We start from the raw sequence: 21,880 nt of genomic DNA on the forward strand, positions 1-21,880 counted from the left end.
AAAATTGTACTATGATGTATGAGTATTTATATTGCTTCATAATAATTAAGGGATAACAAAAAAGAACAGTAATATATGTATAATATGTATATTATTATTTTATAATAATTAATATAATAATTGTGTCATAAATGCAGTAGCGATACTTCATATTCCGTGATGTTAGTGAGATTGTTTATTACTGTAGAAACGGCTTCTTTGGCAGACTTATCGTGACAGTCTTGTTTTCTAAATATTGCTGGATACCTTCTTCGCCCCTGTAATAACAAAAATATGAACACCTATATATATCATATGTTTAAAATATTATGACAAATTATAATAGTGCAGGGATAAGGCAAGGGATAAATGTTAGTAATGGGGATTAAGCATCTCTATTGTTAGCAATACACTCTGTCAGTCAACTTTCACACGATTCCTCCTGGAAACTATCATGGATAATTCTTGTACAATTCATCACGATGAGCTAACTTGTTTTCATCCTCTCTCATCTGTCACTGGTGTCAAGATATTTTTTATGTATATATTTTTTATGTAACTTCAAATTTTAAGATTAGAAACTTATAAGAGTTGTTTATATATAAGTTGAATCTTTTAAAATAAATAATTATTCTAAGCTGATGCGATAAAGATAACTTAAGATTATGTCACACAAGAAAAAATAAAATAAATTCAATAATACTCATAAAATCAATGTATAGTCCTTGATATAAGAATAAATCCAATCGATTGCATAATAATTATTAATAATAACAATGAACTCTTTATTGCGCACAAAAGACATTTATATAATAAGTATTTATACAGTTGGTGCATATACAAAAGGTGGCCTTATTGCTCAAAGCAATCTTACAGACCATCTGGCATAAATAATAAATAACTACAGAAAGAAAGGTAGGATCTTTTTGTATTTATTTACATTTTAAATGAACATTCTTTATATTTGTATAGATCTCTTTTATACATAAACATACATATATAATATATATAATAGCACATAAACATAAATATATTAAATAGATCAAGTTGAGTAACACGTAGTAAACATCAAGGCAATTTAGAAAGATGGTAATGAGATTTTACCTGCCTCTTAAACGAAGCAAGAGATTGCGTTGATCTAATGTAATGGGTTAAGGAATTCTTAAGTTGATTATGGAAATCAGAGATGTGGTCATGTTCGCAACGATTAAATATAAACCGTGTACAAATATTTTGAAGTCGCTCTTATTATCATAACAAGAATTGGCGTATTATTCTATTAAACGATTCAAAATAAGTTAGGATATTGCGTTAATGAATAGCTTAAGAATAAATAATCCTATAGTTCTTATTCTTAGAACCATTTTAAAGGTGTAATGTATAACTATCAATTACTAAGATGTTATTGCAATTGATAAGGAGATTGCCATTGGTTAGTCACTGATATTTTATAAGGCTACATAGTTTTACATAATGGTATTCTATTAATTCATATTGAGGTAAAATTATAAAGCTTTTACATTGTCGGGCTTGGTAATGAATATTTTTAATTTGATTATTATGAAAGCTACACGAAACATGTTATTTCTCTTTTCTGTAGGATTTTCTATAGACCCTTTTCATCAAATGTTTACATCAGATATTTTTATACCACTTGCAATGCCACATACGCTGACGGGATATGGTAACTGTTGACTAAAGATTTTACACATATATTTTCGTATATTTTTTTAACGTTTATTTAATATACTTACATTTCACGTCCGAGACCAGATTGTTTGAATCCTCCAAATGGTGTCTGAGCAACAACGTGTTCATATAAGTTAATCCTGTAAAGGAGATAAGATAAATGTAAACAAAAATAGTTACTTTTATTTTAAAATTTGTGTACAAGTAAAACCTATATGAATTTTATGTTTAGAGAACATTCTTTATTTAATAAATTGATTTTATAAATATTATCAGATTTTACATTAATATAAATGTGAAAGTTTGTAATTTTTTTTTGTATGTTTGTTACTTAATCACGCTTAAACGCCTTAAGACTAATAGATTAGAATGATATTTAGTGAACGGGTATATAATTAAGTACAAAGGATACCTTATATACTAATCCACATGGGCAAACCCGGGAAATAGCTAGTAAAATAAAAGATAAATTAATAATGATTCGGATGTTTATATATTACTGTATTTTAATATAAAATGACTAACCAGGTAGAACCAGCTCGCACGTGTTTGACGAATGTAAGGGCAGCCGTGATATCATTGGTGACGATTCCAGCTCCAAGTCCGTAGTCAGTGTCATTAGCACGATCGATCATTTCCTCCAAAGTATCGAATTTCAAAATGCTTTGAACTGGGCCGAAGATCTGAGAGAATTAAATAATATTAAACAATACGTTGCATCCAATAATTAGATGTATTACGATGACGTACCTATTGGTTATAAATAAAGATTCTTATTTTTTATGTAACTTGGAATAGTAAATAAGTTGACGCCCATCTGATGGGAATTGGTAACCATCACTTATAGACATGAAAAGCACCATAGACATCTTTATATGTTAAGTTAGAAAAAAACAGAATTTTTCACTAAGTCTTTCTAAGATAATTCAAAATTGGAGTACAAAAGTATAATGTAGGCAGGTATTAACGTCAATTTTATATGAGTCCTTGCCGTTACCTCTTCCCTAGCGATCTTCATATCGTCTTTTACATCAGCAAAGACAGTTGGCTGGATGTAGTATCCAACTTGACCAATGCGACCACCGCCCACTACGCATTTAGCACCAGCTTTCTTTCCAGCATCAATGTAGCCCATTACTTTGTCGAACATATCTTGATCGATCTAAAAATTATGAAGATGTATTTATATTTAGTGTATGATGTGTATATATACGATAACAAATCTCTTATATTTAATTTATATATAAATTTTTGACATTTATGTACATTATTAATTTTCATTATTAATGGTAAATTTCAGTGTACTATTAGAGCCTCTCTAGATTTTAAATGATAACAATGATAAGGAATTCTAACCTGGGGTCCTTGGTCTACGTTTTCAAAGGGATTTCCAACGCTTCTTTTTCTAGCAATTTCGGCAGCTTTCTCCACAAATTTGTCGTAAATACCAGACTGAACGTATGTTCTTGTACCAGCGACACAGCATTGTCCGCCGTTGGAGAATGCAGCATTGTGAGCAAGTATAGCTGCCTTCTCGACTGAAATTATAGTTAAAGTTTATATTATTATTCTCTTCTTGACATTATTAGGTTATTCTGGTAATGAGAGTAGACAATTTTTATAGTTTATTATTATATATAGTCAGTTATTATTAGCTAATTATCACGATACTATTATGTGACTTTTTTTGTTGAATGAACTTAAGATCTTTTTCAAATCGATCTAAATTTTGGACTTTTTCATTAATGAGATATTAAAGTTTTTTTTTTACATGAAATTTTCTAGGGTTTCTAATATTAGGGGAAGTATATTTACCATCAGCATCATTACAGATGACTAGAGGACTCTTGCCTCCCAGTTCAAGAGTAATGCGTTTCAGGTTAACAGCGGCTGCTGCCGACATGATAATACGACCAACCTGAAACAATAGTTTTCTGTATTTAAAATATATTTTTTACTTGAATTTTATTAAAATTCATAAAAAAAGAATATGCTTAATTTGGTACATTATTACTCTTGAAATGATACTATATTCTGATTTTCACCTCTGTGGAACCAGTAAAGGCGACTTTGTCGACATCCGGGTGGTGGGTAATAGCTGCTCCGGCTGTAGGACCATAACCAGGCACGACATTAACCACGCCTGCTGGTACACCGGCTTCCTTAATCAAGGCGGCCAGAGCTAAAGCCGTTAGAGGACTTTGTTCTGCAGGTTTTATAACTGTTGTGCAACCTGATGGATAAATAGGGATTTTTTATTTAATAGGAATTATACAAGATTTATCATTATCACTGTAACTACCATTTCATTAATGAAGACGGGTCTTCCCTTAAAAGAAGAGAATACTAACTTCTTACCATGCTAGACTGGTGGCTTACTTCAAAGTTTTATATCAAGTTTTTCTTTGCCTAGACATTTTGCGAATAAGAACAAGTAGGGAAACTTTGGTACAATCCTTATTCCATCAAAATATGGAGTATGGACATTTATTTATAAATGATTAGCTGTAAGATCACGGCCTTTATATTAATCTATAATCTGTATGTTCATCAAATTTTAATCAAAAGGATTCTGCTGTTTACGCGTGGCTGTGTAAAAAACATCCGATTTTTTTTGTATATTTATTTACATAATATTAGAAAGATGAGAGAAAAGTAAAAAAAAAAATTGCTCATGACTTGAATCTCTAATAAAGTAGACAGACGCAATGGTCTACTATTGCCATAACACCCAGAAAAAACAACTCTCTTATAAGATTATTTACCTGTGGCCAGTACAGGGGCAACTTTCCATATAAACATTGGGATAGGATAGTTCCATGGCAAGATTTGACCGCAAACACCAACTGGTTCTTTCAAAGTAAAAGTCAATACTTCACCATCTAAAACAATTGATATAGAATTATATTTACAAATAAGAGTTGAAAAATTACATTTTTAATTGTTATTTATTGACATAATAGTTGTAAAATAGATTATAGTTGTATTATATAGAATTAATAACCTTGTAATGAATGTGTAGGTAAATAAAATACTTTGAAACAGCGCTTATTATATAATTACACTGTAACAGCGTTTATAATACCATTTGGAATCTTAACAAATATTTTATTTATCATCTAAAAATATGACGGTATTAGAGTCACAATATTCACATTAGGTACCCTTCATATAATTCTCATATCAATTTCTAATTTTATCCAATTGTATGCATATTATGTTTTTAAGTTGGACTCTAACGTAATTTGTTTGAAACCCATTATAAATTATGAGTGTCAGTGATTTCAATCAAGCTAGTTTTTATCAGTGGCTTAGTTCAATTTACCCTCATTTGAATCTATTTATTTGTATGTCATTTGTGTGAATTTAAGGTATTTCTATATCTATTATATTTTATTAAAGTCAATTTACTAATTTAACTGCAAAGTCATGCAGAGCAAATGTTATATTAATTGATAATATTAGAGTAAAACAATTACCTGCTGGAATTGTATTGCCAAGGATCTTATCCGCTTTACCAGCGTAATATCTAACAACACCAGCCGACCAAAGAATTTCATTCTCAGCATTTTTAACCGGTTTTCCACAATCCAGAGTCTCTAATTGTGCTAGATATTTCACGTCTCTTTCCATAAGATCAGCCAGTTTAAGGAGCAAGCGACCTCTTTGGGAGGCATCGAGGGTACGCCATTCGGAGTATCGGTGGAAAGCTTTTTTAGCGGCACTTACCGCTTTGTCAATGTCCGCCTAGAAAAGTATTAATTTTGAATGATTTGATTATATCGACAGATAAATATAAAAAGTATGTTTCTAGAAAAGTATGACACAAAAATGTATAAAAAAATGCTTTTACGGAATATATAAAACAAACTTGGTGTGGAATTTGAAATATTATAACTAAACTAAAGAATTAAATGATTCTTTTTGAATAATAAATTACTAGTTTAAGGGATATTTTAAAATAGTTTCAAATATGAAGTTGTAATTTGTGTTATATATACGTTACTTGAAAACTTGCTATTGAAAAAAAAATTGCTTGAAAAGTGCGGAATTTTCTATACCTTGTCTCCTTCGGCTACTTGTGTGATCACGGTCTCATCCTGAGGGTTAATGGTCGGAAATGTTTTCTTGCTGACAGCGTCCACCCACTCGTTGTTGATGAACAACTTAAATATAAATACATAATTAATGAGTCTACTGTAGACTAACATTAATTAATATAAGGAAATAACAATTTAATATGACCTTAAATTAATATATGTAGTTTTTGCTGTGTAAACTTGGATATTAATAACTATAAAATGAGTGAGAACAATTTTATTTTAATACATATTTTTATTAGTATTACCACAGATTATACAATATTTTTAAAGAAGTATTGTCTACTAATACAAAGTTATTTCAACATTTGCCATCAGTCTCTTAGTGTAAAAATAATTAAAAAACTTTAAATATTTTACTACTAATTTTGATAGACACAGATCAACATCTTCATAAACGACGACGATTTTTATAAATGAAAACTGTCATCTTTACTGATTATATTATAGATACAGTTATATAGTTGCCATGATATTTATCATACAATGAAATCACTATTTTAAAACGAGATTGAAACAATTTTATATAGGAACTACTAGAAAGATTTTTTTTATTTTAGAAACTAGTAAACAACAGATACAAAGCGATTATCATTTCTTTTTATATTGCGTTTATTTATTTCAGATATTATTATTGCATGAACGTATTATCTTATCTTACTTCTTACTAATATCATAAAATTCTAACTAGATGATGTCTGTACATGGAAGGTGTTTAAGAAAAATTTATATGAATGGTCTTAACAAGAGCGAAAACAATATTATTTAGGAATTTTCTCTGTTTGTCTGGCTTTGTGTTTGTTCCGGCATCACGCATAAAATACTGTAAAAGATTAGATACAATGTTCACTGTTGTATTCCTAAAGGTCTAACTTTACAGCTGATGTTTTCATATACGCTCTCTAGAAGTAGTCTAATTCACGGGTTTTCATACTTCTGAAATCCATGCGTACGAAGTAACGGACAAAAAGTTAGTCCATCTAAGTATTTTTTATTTCATGAGAGTGTACTGCTATTTCTCGAATTAATTGGTTTGATAATGTTGTTTATTCTTGCCAAGTTATTTTTAAATTAAAATTTCCACACGATTCTACATTCAGTTAGTCAAAATAAAGTGAAAAACAAAACATACGTGTAGATAAAAGTTATAATAATACCCAAATCTGATCCTGTCGTATAGGTTTGTCTATATGTTTCGTCTATAGTAATAATAATTTTATTTGCAATGATAATAGGTATAAAACATTTGATTTTATAAATTAAAAGTACCTTACAAATTCTACTTAGATCAAGCGTACATATATTGAAAACAAAAATTACAATAGTATATTTATCTAAATACCTATTTATTGTGGCGTTGTGTAAGCTATCTACAATACTGGTATTTTTCTAATACTGTACATATTTTAGTTGGCTGATTAAAAAAAGTAATAATTGTCACTTATATATGTATAAACAGCATCAAGAATACCATAGATGTGTCTCCATGATGACCTTGACAGTGTTGTCATGGCATGTCATGCGATAATGGAATGGTAACCCCGCCTGCGCTATCGGTATATGTTGGTCGGATACCAGTGAGAGATGATGAGGACGAAATAGGTCAGTTGTTCGATAGTAACAAATTCATAAAGAAGTATCCAAAAAAATTAAAGGGGGGGGGACTGCATGGAAGTCGTCTTGATACAATATATTGCTGACATTCAGGCTATTAAATCTCCTTTACTAACAATCCCTTTCCACCATTCTTCAATCATTACCATTACTGAGGACTATGGTATTGTCTCTGTACCTTGTAATTTTACTGTTAAATCGCACTCTTCAAATTCTTTTTTGTGAGTACATAAAACGAATAAGCGAACATCTTTATCCATTTTAAATATTATGTATAATAAATATATACTAAGAAACAAATTTACTTTCATATATATAACGAAAATAAAGACGTACACAAAGCAACAGTGGGAATTTTGTGATGGTATACAATTTAAATGGCTTGATTGTCCAACTACCAATGATATTGTGCTGCAGCTTGTGGGCATTAATCTATTGTAGCAATTGAAACGAATCAACAATACGCGGGCTTTTATTAGGTACTTTGATACAAGTATGGTCAACCATAGAAATTTTATTTGGTGATCTGTTCATTAGGTGTAACCATCTTATTGTTAAAAGTTTCGAAAGTATACATTATATTTTAATGTAATAAATACCGGTTTAAATTAATTATAATTTGGTCTAGAAAGCTAGACTAGTTACGGGGCCATTTGGGACCCTTAATCTTGAGCGGCGGTGAAGCGAGCACGAAATTATCTGCGTGCCGGTAGTAATATAACCAGTAATTATTACATTAAAATATAGGTGTAACCAATTTCTAGGTCCAAGTCAACATGAATAACATCTTAGAAAATACAGTAGCTCTCATAATTTGCTGTTCTTCTGATGAGTAAAGTACGAATACAAGTAATGCATCGGCTATTTTACCATATATAATATAATATCAATATGTTGCATTCACATAAGGAATTCTATTTACATAATATGCATAATAACTTGACAAATCATCGTCTAACTATGTAAAATGGTGGCCAATCAAATGCTTTATACAGAAGTCTACTGCAATCTGAATAACAGTCATTAGTATAGGTATCATGTCCATAGCATTAATTTATGTACGGAAGTTGAAATGTCACTCTGCATGGTCTGATTACAGCGTAACATATGTACCTCATTTAAGTGTTACTTGTTCTGAACAATGGTGTTGATATGATGTTGATATTGTGTTGGATTATATGGTTAACGATTTTTCTTTATAGGTATTACGAGTATATATTTATAAAAGCTAATACAATAAGGAAAATAATGTATTAATTATAAAAATATACCTTTTCAAGAATACCTAATTGCGAAGTGCGTATAGTTTCATATACCTATTTTAATATTATTTCTTTGGATTTATTAATATAAATATTAAGCGCATTTGAAGGTCAATACCTACCTATAATATTTATATAAAAAAATATCAAGTAAATACTTATCTATTTACATTATTTTGTATTTCTTATTTAAAAAAAATAATAGTATATTGAGTTTTGTTAGTGAAAAAGGAGTTTTAATTAATACTGTATATTTATTTAAAGTTAAACGACATTTAAAAATAAATGTAGTAAATACATTTGAGAATGACTAGAAATTGTTAAAAAATGGTCAATAACAATCAATAAAATATTTCATCGTGATATAGATTTTATGTCGTATCGACAAACTATCATTTATCAAGAGTGATAAACGATAATTAAGAAGTTAAATAAGATTTTGCGTAATATATTTATTTATTACGAAATATTTATTGATAAGAAATTTATACATACATATAATATATACACATTACTAGCTTTTCTCAGCAACTTATACGCTAGGTTTTAAACTAACCAAATATGAGTAGATGGTATATTAAGATAAAACGTACTCCAGACTAAATCACTAGTTTTACACTTGAATTTAATATTCTTATCAATCCGATCTATTTTCCATAACAATTTTATACTATACTCATGAAACAACAATTAGGAATTAGGTTAGAATTGGGATTGGTTTACAATAGTTTGTATTGGCAAGTTATACTAATATGCATCTCTCAAAATAATATGGAACTATTATGTAGCACTTCGAGAGTGCGAAATGTGTTGCGAAATTCCAATATTCTATTGCAATCTATTTTAAAAGCATCCCCACAAACATTTAATTTGGATCAGTAGTAAAAAATTATACTAAAAAAATTCTAAAAGTTACTGTTTTGGCTTTTATTGCAGTACATATATTATCTTGTTACAATTTTATTATATGTATATATGTTTTTATTTGTTTATAAAATACAAAAAGGTATATTTGCTTATAGATTTCAGATATGTGCCTACATAATATTTACTTATGTAAATGAATAAATATATTTTATAGGTAACTATAGCAATATTGGTTTTATAGACACATAAATCTTTACATGATTATATAATATAATACCATTTGTTATACGATGTCTGTGATATATGCGGCACCAAAGAGTATAAAAATAAATATCATAATATAAGTAAATGAATTTACAGTGTATGATGGAAAATGTGAATAATATTTTATGATAACTACTGAATTTTTATGTATTACAATACAATACAATACTTATTCTTTTACAAAATAAACATTATAAAAAATGAGAAATGCTCACTCACCTTGGTGTATTTAATTTCAACTCTAGTCATTTTTGCTTGGACTATTCTCGACACGTCTATACCGACTCGATATCTCCCGCCGAGTGTGTGTTTCTCGGCGTTCCATGTTGAGTATATCAAATTTCTACTCTATGGTATAAACACATGTTCTAAAATTGATAATATTTGGGTAACAACAATGATTACATCGCGTCACGTAGACGCGGCGACGTCCGCCGCATTAAGATCAAAAGGTGATATTGTTTTTGCAGAAATTGTTTGATTGGGTATGAAATTTAAATGGTAATTGTCCTATATATTCAGATAGGCGGAATAGGAATATAAATTCAATTTTGACAATAGTTTAAATGACAAACAAGCGACGCTTGGCCGAGCGTGTTTTAATATAAGAACAATGATTTGAATTCAAAACTTCGGAACCAAAAACTACCTTATTATAAAAATATCGTCTACTTGGATAATTTCAGTCGTGTTACTATCGTGACGATGTCGTATTTGCGTAGCTATGTTCTTTTGAAGGGTGATATCATATGGCGGTGAAATCGGCGTCACAGTATATTTTTTTTGATGGATGAAAATGGTATGGTAACCCCGCCTGCGTTAACGGGATACGCTGGCGGAGCACCAGTGAAGGGTGATAGATGAGAATAAAAACAGGCCAGTTAGCCCATCATGATGAATTCATCAGGAATTAACCATGATAGTTTCCAGAGAAAACCGCGGGGAGGTCGACCTGGTTGGGTATATTGCTAGCAATAGGATTCTCAGTCTCCATTACTAACAATCCCTTTCCCCCAGTCACAGTATATTCTGTGATGTTCATGTTGCTCTTTATGTCTGTACATGACGATTATCGCTTTCCATCAGGTGGACGTTAATTCGTTTGCTATTCTAAAGTGCATAAAAAATCTTATAACCAGATCTTACAAATTAGATTATATTTCTTAGTATAAGAAAATTTTATATACCATATATATATTTGTACATACTTATATATATCATGATTACTATTTCAAGAATAACAAATTACAGTAATAAAAATAATATCCATATATCTATACATATAACTAGACTTAATTTTATATATCGATCATAAAGAAGTTCCAATAATATATACAAACTAAGAGTTCTGAACTAACAATGTGGTTAATATAGAAGACACGTTTATCATCAATGGTATTTTTTGGGTTGGCGACTGATTTGTGTGTATTTAAAAAAAATATTTTGTTATCTTATCATAACCAAGCGCTAAATGAATAGCAGAAATAACTGAAAGTCATTTTGTCATTTAAAATAATTACACCTATGAGTAGTGGTTACACATACGAATACAAAGTTTGACTAACTGTGTTCGCGGCTTTGTCTGCATAATCAAGATAAAAGTAATCCTTCTTTATAATAAGTACTATATGTATGTAATAAACATTTGTACTCTAATTGTAATGTTAAGAGGCCAAGAAGTAACAAGTGCATAATGTTAGTCGATCATGCACGGACTTTTTTTTTATACAACTTAGAATGGCAAACATGTTGACGGCCCACCTAATGGAAAGTGGTAACCGTCGCCTATAGACATGAGCAGTACCATGGACATAACAGAGTATATTGTTTCGCCCATGATACCCCCTATGCGTAGGAACAGCATTCCTGAGGTCTCAGGTGTTATTCCTCTGTACCCAGTAAATTCACGTCATATCCCACCCTTCAAACCGAAACACAGCCATGCAACACAACTGCTTCACGGTTGAAACACGAATGGGACAGAGGTACCCAAGCAATCGACTTTTGTGCAAAGTTTTGTGCAAAGGTAAATTAAATTAATTAATCCCTCTGGTTAATTTTAGACGTAGCATATTTTAATGTCCTACCATATCAGCCGTTCACTATCTACTGGTTAACATAGGCCTCCCCCTTGGGAAGTTTTGCCAATAGTTACTACGCTTGGCACACAGTTTGCCAACCGCAATTAGGTTTTGATGGTGTTTTCAAAGGGGCAGTGCTGCTAATTTCCTTAGTGACCTCTTACGACACCTTACACTTAATGTTAACAGACATTTAAAAGATTAGCTGTCGATTTTTTTGCGAGTTCTTCTTAGCAAATACTTTTTTACATGCAAAAGAACTGTTTACTTGCACCCATAGCAGTTCGTGTGGAATTCCAAAAGATCAATATTTTATTCATATTTTAAATTCACGATCGGGACATAACGCGACGCGATTACAGGTAAATAGTATCTACCTTGTTTTTATATATTTTTGTAAGGCCGCCTTTTGTATCATTTCTCATTAATATTTACTGTATTTGTTATTGAACTAGCCGTTTCCCGTGGCGTTGCTCGCTTCTAACTATGTAGTTCCCGTATATCATTCCCAGTGGAACTTTTCATGAATCCGCTCTTATATTGTATTACACACCTAATACCTTCATAAAGTTTCAGCCAATTCAACTGATTGGTTATTTTATAGCATTTTATATCTGTTTCTTTTGATTAATATAACTTTTTTATTTATGAACCGATTGAAATAAAACATGTTAAATGAAGTAAACCACAACGCATTAGTGAAATCGGTTAAGCTGTTTCTGAGAATAGCGCGCAAAAACTTACAGACAAACAGACAAAAATTCTAAAAATCGTTGTTTCGGGTTCTATTGCGTTTATAAAGCCCCCTACAATAGTTTTTTTTTATATATTTCTATGTACAGACAGCGACCAGTTACGATTTTATTATTTGTATTGATTGATGATGTGTAAACAAGGCGAAAGTTTATAATTAATGATTATGTCTCACAAAAAAAAGCAACTTCAATTGTGACAAAACAAATTATTTTGATCTAGAAACTAAACTACTGAATCTATTTTTATAAAATTTCTATGGAACCAATCTATAAGGATATATATATATATATATCCTATCAGAAAATAAAAGAATTTTCGAAATCGGTTTAGAACCGACAGAGTTATGAGGTACAGAGGAATAACACCTGAGTCCTCAGGAATGGCAACGTATCATGGGCGAAATAGTATACTCTGTTATGTCCATGGTACTGCTCATGTCTATAGGCGACGGCTACCACTTTCCATCAGGTGGGCCGTCAGCTTGTTTGCCATTCTAAGATGTATAAAAAAAGGCCTGTAAATAAAAAGGGTATACGGTGTTTTCGGAGAAAGTATTATGCGAAAATAAAATTCATCTCCAACATTCAATGTTATTTGGAGTATTATCTATTTTTATACGATGATTCCAGACATTATTTTCGTCTAATTTTATCTGTTTTCTATTTTTGTGATTAGTTTTTTAAACACATGTTATGAAGGTAAAAAGTGAAGTAAATACATTCACATAATAAGTATAAGATAAAAGAACTGTCTCGTCATTATTTACGGATAAAAACATTCGATGTTTGTTTCATTACTTGTTGATAATTGTTAAAGATAACCTTAAAGTTGTGCGGGGTATCAATGTGAAGTTAAATTTAGTTATAACTGTAGTGCCGTTATAATTTATTGGTTGCTGTCTATTATAGCTATAGACATTTATTTATATTTATACATTATATATAATAATGTAGATAGTAAATATCCTGATAGGTAGACACGATGTGCTGATTCTACTAATATTACTAACTAACTTAAAGCCTAGTAATTTATTTAGTTATATTTTTGCACAGATTAGAAAGTGTCTACAGGGCGGACTTAATGCCGAATGGCATTCTCTACTACTCAAACATTACGATAAACAGGGAGAGTAAATGGCGGTGCATAAATAAAAAAAAAATTTACTATTTATTTTACTATTTATACTTAACAAGTTTCTGTACATTCTACACTTGGATATTTAATTTTTTATCATAGAAAGAGTTCTGAGTCTTGATTCAACATATGTTTTAATAGTAGGTGGTTAGAAATGAATGTCATGACAGACTAATTTTTATTATGATTATTAAAATTGGGTCAGATTTTGTAAAGAAAAATAAAGGAAATGAAACCCCCCTCCTTTCGAGAGTTGCATAAAAAGTTATGTAGTATATTTAAAAGTTACCATCAAGCTCTTGCTTGTTTACTTTTTCCCTATAGAACCTGAGGTGGAGACAACACAATTTTAACTTTTTTTTATTAGGTCTTGATCCAGCCCGTCCTCTCATCAATGCGTACGGTTCCAAACTGTTCCGTCTGGGGAGAGACGATGCTCACGTTGTTCAAGTATTACATACAAATGCTGGATTCCTAGGAGAAAGCGGTCAAGTAGGCCATGCTGACTTTTGCTTTAACGGAGGCAGATTACAGCCAGGTTGTAAAGGACATTTGATGCGTAAGTAATTTTTTAAATTCTTTTTAGTCCAACTATTTCCCTATTGATAAAAAAAAATAACAAATCATATTATTTCTAAAAACGGTCATGGCATCATCCTCTGTTACTATTTATTCAAATATGCTCGGCAGCTTATTTGCCACGCCAAATGTGGTAAGAAAGGTTTTTTGATGAGAGAAAATGGAATGGTAACCCCGCCTGCGCTAACAGGATTCGCTGGTGGGGCACCAGTGAAGGGTGATAGATGGAAATGAAAATAGGCTAGTTAGCCTATCATGATGAATTCATTAGGAATTAACCATTATAGTTTCCAGGAGGAACCGCGAGGAGGTCGACCTGGTTAGGTATATTGTTAGCAATAGGATTCTCAGTCTCCATTACTAACAATCCCTTTCCCCCCGGTAAGAAAGGTACAACCAGTGTGATAAGAAATGAATTATGTACGTGAATAAGTGCGAGGAAGACCTAGAAAGAAATGAATTGATTAGCAAGGGAGTGACTAGTTAATTGACTAAAATAGTTGACAATGGAAAAAGTAAACATGTTATGCTGACCCAAATTGATATGAGATAAGTGCAGGAAGAAGAAGAAATTAACGGCTTACCTGATGAAAGTGGTAATTGTCGCCTATAAACATGAACAGTATCTGCCTTTGAATCCTGTAATTGTTGTTTTATTTTCTATTTATATTTTGTAAGTTTTATTGACGACCTCCTTACCTTATTATTTTAGGTATATCCCGTTGTAGTCACTTCAAGAGCTCTTGCTACTTCGCGGCGAGTATTCGACGGCGCCTTCGTATGGTGGCAGTGCCTTGTGACACCACATGTCCAAAAGAGAGTGGCCGTTGGGGTATCAAGTTCGATAGACGAGCGGTGCGAATAGGTGAAGATACACCAGAGTCGTGAGTATTCAATATCATCATTATCATTCCACCCCATCATTGCCAATCCTAAATATGAAATTCCATAAAATGACATAAATAATGGTAATGGGATTTAAAAAAGTTAGTATAATATTACTAACTTTTACCTGCGGCTTCGTACGTATTACCGAGATATGTTCATAGAGCAGGAGTAAAGTAGCCTATAATCGTATTCAGAGTTCCATCTATTTCTGTATCAAAAGTAATTATTATCGGTCAAGCGGTTTAGACGTGAAAGCGTAATAAACAAACTCACTTTCGCGTTTATAATATCAGTCAAGGGTTATAAAATAATAAATATTTTCAAATAATATCAGTTTTCCGGTCAAACAAAACAAACATTTGTATGATGACCAACGTAAATTATATCTATATATAACATTTGAAATATTTTTACCTCTAACGTATGGAAACCTTGGTTTTAAGTATCTTATAGTACCTTTTTAGTACCTTATTTGGCTTTGGTAATAAAGTCACATTTAAGTCTTTGATCTTGGTTTAAATCTTGACTAATAATGATTGTATATATGTAATGTGTATGTTTTATGAAAAATAATGTTTTTCTTTTTTTATTAGATACATTTCTTGCGTCAAACAGGTACCGTAATTTTTCTTGGGTAGACCCGAAGTTTGTCTGCAAGAGATTGCTTAAGCGATAAGATTGCCTTTTGTACTCTATTAATGTAAATATTTATCTTTGTATTATTTTTAAAGTGGTGCAATAAAGTGTAAATAAATAAATGAACTGGTCCTGAATTAGACAGAAAATCAAATTGATCTTTTGTGAAAATAATGCGGGTTTAATAGGTACTTCGTCAGTGGTAACACAGAATTTATACCATATTTTAAGGTTCAGTAGATTTACATAATCATAGCATAATACACTAAATAGATTTTTTGTTTCAGTTCCCGAGGGATGTACTGCGTGAGCGTAGACCAGGAGGAAGACTGTCCTTTTGATTAATACAAATAAAATAATTATTTAATTATGATTAATTTTTTTAAGATAAATTATTGTTTTACGAGTATCTAAATTAAATTAAAATAGTGTCATTTGTAATATATTTTTAATAAAAGCTTTAATCTTAAATTTTTTGTTCAGTAACTGCATAATAAATCCAGATAGAACTCTTTTTTCCCCTTTAATGGAATTTATGTGTCGTATTGAAACTATAAATTATTAATATCATTTCAAATAGCATTGTAAATATAAATAAATAAGAATCAGAATTATGGAATTATTAAATTTCAATTAATTAGCTCTTACAATAAATTTTTGGTGACTTCGATTTTAAATAGGTTTGACCAGAAGAATGTATGCGAGTCAACAAATATACGGGTTTGTAATATTTACTTAACAATAGATTTATACCACTATATACATTAAGTACTTGTTGTGTTTTTTGGGTAAAATTTCATGTGAAAGACACCACAGAACAAATTACAATTGTTGTTGTTAAAAGCTGATTTGAATGTCAAATTTCCGTATAAGAATGACCCCCCATAGTAATTTTGAGCAGCTTTTTCAATATCCACTTCAAATGCGTAGTGTCCCTGAAAAATTAAAAATTGTTGTTAGTAATGTAATTAAAAAGGACTGGTTTTATATGTTAAAAAAAAAAAAACTATTTTTTTCTTAAACAGATACTGGCACTCTGAGTATGACTTTTAGTGTAAAGAATTAGATGAAGTAATTAATGATTTTGCTGCACTGCGGATTCGATTTAAAAGTTATGAAAGTTAAATCTTTTAAAGCAGGTATCATAAAATTTTATTTTGAAAATCCCTCTTCATTGAGCCAATTGTAAATATATGTATTTATTATGTATACATGTATGTGTATGTAGGAGTGTATATATGTATGTGTATGTATGTATATATATATATATGTATATGTATGTGTGTATATGTGTATATATGTATGTGTATGTGAAAAAATAATTATTATAATCGATTTAAAAGTTATGAAATACTTTACCTAGCGATTTTACCTGCGATTTCGTCTGCGTGACTGACCTATGTTCACTGACCGGAATAAATATGGGGATAAATAATAGCTTATATCTTTCTCAATCCCTTATAGTACATATATACTGTATTTCATAGTGATTGATTAAGCCATTAAGACGCTAACAGGTAACAAACAAACCAATTCATATTTATAATTAATTAGGAAATAAGGATATTGTGTAATACACATATTTAAAGACGCAGAAAATACGTAATGAGAATATTCTTCTTATTGATATTGCTTAAAAATTATAATTTGTGGTAAAAATATAACCTTATGTTGATTAAAGATAGAAAGAGAGTTCATAAAGAATTTGCAAGTAATACATTTATTCACTTTTACCTTCATAATAACGCAATTGGTTGTAAAATTTAAAAATGTCTTAACCATCGGCCCCACAAAAAGATGGTCGCATAGCTTATTCATTTGTAATCTGAAAAGTTCTTTACCATTCATAGATACTACGACTTTACCCTGAAATAAAAGTAATATCAAATATGTGGAAGTAATTAGTTGCTATATTTTATTGCATTTAAAAATCTTATTTCTATCAAAGGATGATTTTTGTCCCATCATTTGATATGAGGTTATGACTATATAGTCATAATTAAATTATAATTTCAATCAAATAAGTTTATCATTTATCTAAACATAGATTTATAACAATTTTATATACGGTTATTGTAAAATATTATATATGCATGCAGCACTATGTTTTGTTGTCTTCTGGCGTTAAAATATTATTACATTATTATTTATGCATGATACAATATTTATTATATAATAAATAGATATTTTATACTAGTTATCCGGCTCAAATTCCCATGGTTAGATAAAATTTTCGAAAATAATATATACCTACCCTATATGTTACTTGTTAATAATGTAGCTCTTTATAGCTGAATGAATTATTAAAATCGGTTTTGTAGTTTTTAACAATAAAAGTTGTTCTCTTTACAATATTAGTATACAGTAGATATATTCAAAGCTTTACTTACTTTCACAGATGGCATATTTTCTTTTAAATCCGCTTCAAAAAAGAAAACACGTTCATTTTCTGAACGATACACCCATGTGCAACAATCTTTAGATTTAGGTCCATTACATATATGAAAGTCAGTAACAGCTATATTGAATTTTCCCTAGAAATTGTTGTGTAAGATACTAGTAGATATGTAAAACAGCTTGATCCTTAAGAGTGTATATAAGTTTCAAAAATAATTAAACATTTTTCAATGATTCTGACTGATGATTCAAAAAGAGGTACTAAAATGCTAATCAGATAATACATTATCTATAAATGTACAATTAAATTAATTATGCATCTACTTTTTGTTTTTCTAATTTTTCATATAGGCTTTTGCCGTCAAAATTAAAATTTTCGATGACTGCTTAATTTTTGCGTAATTAATATTTTTGTTCGATAATCAAGCACTTTAAACAATCAATCAGAAACATTGAAAATTTTTCAATTGTTTATTAAAATTGACAGATAATTGCCACGTAGCTGTATTTTCTTATGAACACTTTTAAGACATAAAACTATGATACTGATTGCCGTATGTTCCCGCCATAGATAGGCCACCCCATCCTTTTTCGTGGGTGTCGTGGGCGACAGAGGGAACTTAGTGGTCGAGAGATAGGGAACAGCGTTTCTCTTAAAACGTTAACAAGGTAACTGCGGTTGCCAATTCGCCTGCCTAGCGTGGCAACTACTAACAACATCCCCCCCCCCCCCCCCTCAAATAGGAGAAGGCCTATGTTCAGCAGTGGAGAGATAACGGCTGATATGATGATGTTAATGATTATCATACTTTATTGTAGAAGTGTAAAATATCTGGAGATATAATTCAGAAGACATGAAGCAGATCAGTTTCTGAATTGTTTTGATTGAAAATTAAAGTTAATATCACTTTACACAAAGCAACGTACACATGTCGTCGAAATGATAAAAAGAAATTATTTACAAGACCATTCCAATATTTATTTATAGAGATATTTAATGACTAATTCAAAATCAACTTACATAATCTTTTTGTGGTGATGAAATAATATTCGTCAATAAAATTAAGCCACAAAATATGCTAAATTTGGTAAACATACTTGGCAGCCACGGCTCCAAATTGGAGAACTTTTGAAAAATACAAAAGAAAAAAAACTAATAGTTTTGAACGTTATGGATCGTTACTTTAAAATATTTACAATTATGTATTTTACTTAATCGGTTATATTTATTTGAACGAGTAGATAAATAGACGATTTATTAGATGTACAGATAAAATAATAATTGGTATACTTATATATATAATGGCAAAGTAGTGATATGCCGATTATACACATATATACTAGTAGTGTGTTTTATATTTAACAGCCAACACAGTGATGTTGTTTAAGTAGCATATTCTTATATTTTCCCATAGAGGAGTGAGACATGTCTCCATATTAAAAAGAATCTTATTCAATAGATTCAGGTATGCTATCATTTAATTATTAAATTTCATCAAATTTCAGTAGTACCTAATATTTAATAATATTATCATAGAGATGCAAAAATTCTCTACAGGTAGTAATGAAAAACAATTATAAAGTAAATATTTAATAGGTGACAAATTTCAAGAGGTTACACAGCATTATAACACCATACTTGTTAAGTACTTTTTCTTTTTTCTGGAAGAAAATTCAAATAAGAGAGACCACAGAAAAAGTTGCAGTTATTGTTGCTGAACATTGTTCTGAATGTTAAATTTCCGTATATGAATGAGCCTCCATAATAATTTTGCATGATTTTCTCGAAATCCGCCTTGAAACCATAGAGTCCCTGAAATATTTTTTGATAGCTCATTAATATGTTACTTGAAATACCAAGCAAGTAAACGGGCCACCTAATAGAAAAATATGAACAGAGTTATAAAGATCACGGCAGTACATCGTTATATTCATGTTATCTCTCGTGCGTTGTATTCCTGAGGACTAGATTTATGCCTTTCTATCTTGTAATTTCACTTGCATATTGGGATACCTTTCACCCAAAACACATTTATTTTGAAAACTTATATTCTTTTCTTATACATTTATATATAACTGGATAATGGGAGTATAATAAACGTATTCAGTTTTTTGTATTCACAATTGTTTCGACTTAATCTAGCAGTCTCCTTTAGATTCGGTTTGCTCAGGTGATTGCAGTAGTGAAGACGAGAATCCTTCACAGACAACTATCACGACACCAGAAACAATTATTTATCTCTAACAACAATATTGTCGTCTACTGCTACCACTGTTACCTCTAATCGTATTTTCGACAACGTCATGACGGTTACTGTAAGCTGCGGAATATGAAGAATGATGTTACGTCGAAAAATCCTATTTTACCACGAAGAAAACATTTAGATGAAACCATAATAATTGTCAGATCCCAGGATTACAAGCGGTATTGTATACCCTTAAGTCTTAGGAGAGATTTTGCCTCACTCGGTGTGTTCTACCGCTTGTACAACGGATTGTGCTCAGAGGAATTGTTCAGTATGATGTCCATAGCTACTTTCTACCATCGTACGGCTCGCCATCGACAGAGAGTTCACCCTCATACCTTACAGCCTAAATGGTCGCGTACAGCGCGGTTTCAGAGATGTTTCCTCCGACGCACACTCAAGTTATGGAATGGGGAGATCACCGAAGTTTTACCAAGAGACTACAGCATAGGGTTCTTCAAAAGGGGGGTAAACACTACTACTACGGTAACCACTTACCATCAGGTGGGCTGTATGCTTGTTTGCCACCTCAGTAGTATAAAAAAAAGACAAACAAAGTAAGTACATTGAAATTCCTCTTATTAAATATAAAGTACAGTTAAGCAAACACCTACTTAACAAACTTTTAAATATGATTTTTATTACCAAAAAAGAACTCTTATGATACGACTGCTGCCATTAGTTCGTTTATTACAGTGTTATAATTCAGCTACTAAAAACTAAAATTGAATTTTTTAAGATTTTCTTCTACAAAAAAAGCCGACTTCAAAGTGGCAAAACTAACTTATAAATTAAGCTACTGAACTAATTTTGATAAAAATTCTATAAAATAAATCTAAAAGTATAGACTTTCAGATAATAAAAAGAAAACAAATCGGTTTATTAAAGAACAACAATATACAATGGACATGAGATGTTCTTCTTTTTTAAAGTCAGTTGAAAAATACGTAATTTTTTTTTGTAAGAGGTTTTAAACATATATCTTTATTAATGATTAACAATTCTACGATCCATAATTATTTGGGATAAGGATATTAAAACTCATAATATAATAGGCACCTTTACCTTCTGAATAACGCAATTTTTTGACAGATTAAAAAAATTTTTGACCAAAGGTTCCACAAACAGATGATCGCAAAGTTTGTTCATCTGTAATCTGATTGTCTCTTTCCCATGCATAGACACTAAAACTTTACCCTGAAATTCAAATCTTTATATAGGTATATAATAAATTTGTAAACTTTAAAAGAAAATATGAGAGAGGGAACTTAATAAGATTGTTCCTATTAAGATCTCTCTCACAAAATTTTCCTTTGAGAATTTAAAACTTCTATTGAGAAGAAAAAATAATAATCTTTAGAATTTTATCTGTAAAACAAATATACATT

General features: G+C 30.5%; 2 protein-coding genes across 3 annotated transcripts in view; one reads left to right on the forward strand and one right to left on the reverse strand.

The window, feature by feature from the left end:
• Positions 1–16,320, forward strand: part of LOC113512478 (lipase member H-A) — a 51,790-nt gene extending 35,470 nt beyond the window's left edge. For both annotated transcript variants that reach the window (XM_052900034.1, XM_026896377.3), the window contains exons 6-8: positions 14,114–14,305; positions 15,038–15,209; positions 16,137–16,320. In XM_052900034.1, the coding sequence (XP_052755994.1) occupies positions 14,114–14,305; positions 15,038–15,209; positions 16,137–16,194 (422 nt within the window). In that variant the 3' untranslated portion in view covers positions 16,195–16,320. The remainder of the gene's footprint in view (positions 1–14,113; positions 14,306–15,037; positions 15,210–16,136) is intronic.
• LOC113512475 (aldehyde dehydrogenase 1A1-like) lies at positions 73–10,153 on the reverse strand. Its single transcript, XM_026896374.3, has 11 exons — positions 9,995–10,153; positions 5,730–5,834; positions 5,148–5,415; positions 4,434–4,550; positions 3,714–3,901; positions 3,484–3,586; positions 3,025–3,206; positions 2,666–2,830; positions 2,194–2,351; positions 1,734–1,808; positions 73–257 (listed from the first exon to the last, which is right to left on the reverse strand). Exons 1-11 carry the CDS (start codon positions 10,022–10,024, stop codon positions 179–181), a joined length of 1,470 nt encoding a protein of 489 aa, XP_026752175.2. The 5' UTR covers positions 10,025–10,153; the 3' UTR covers positions 73–178.
• Positions 16,321–21,880: the final 5,560 nt, after the last annotated feature.

This window comes from Galleria mellonella, unplaced genomic scaffold (assembly GCF_026898425.1).
Source record: "Galleria mellonella isolate WM207_F2 unplaced genomic scaffold, CSIRO_AGI_GalMel_v1 utg64, whole genome shotgun sequence".
Classification (NCBI taxonomy): Eukaryota; Metazoa; Arthropoda; class Insecta; order Lepidoptera; family Pyralidae; genus Galleria; species Galleria mellonella.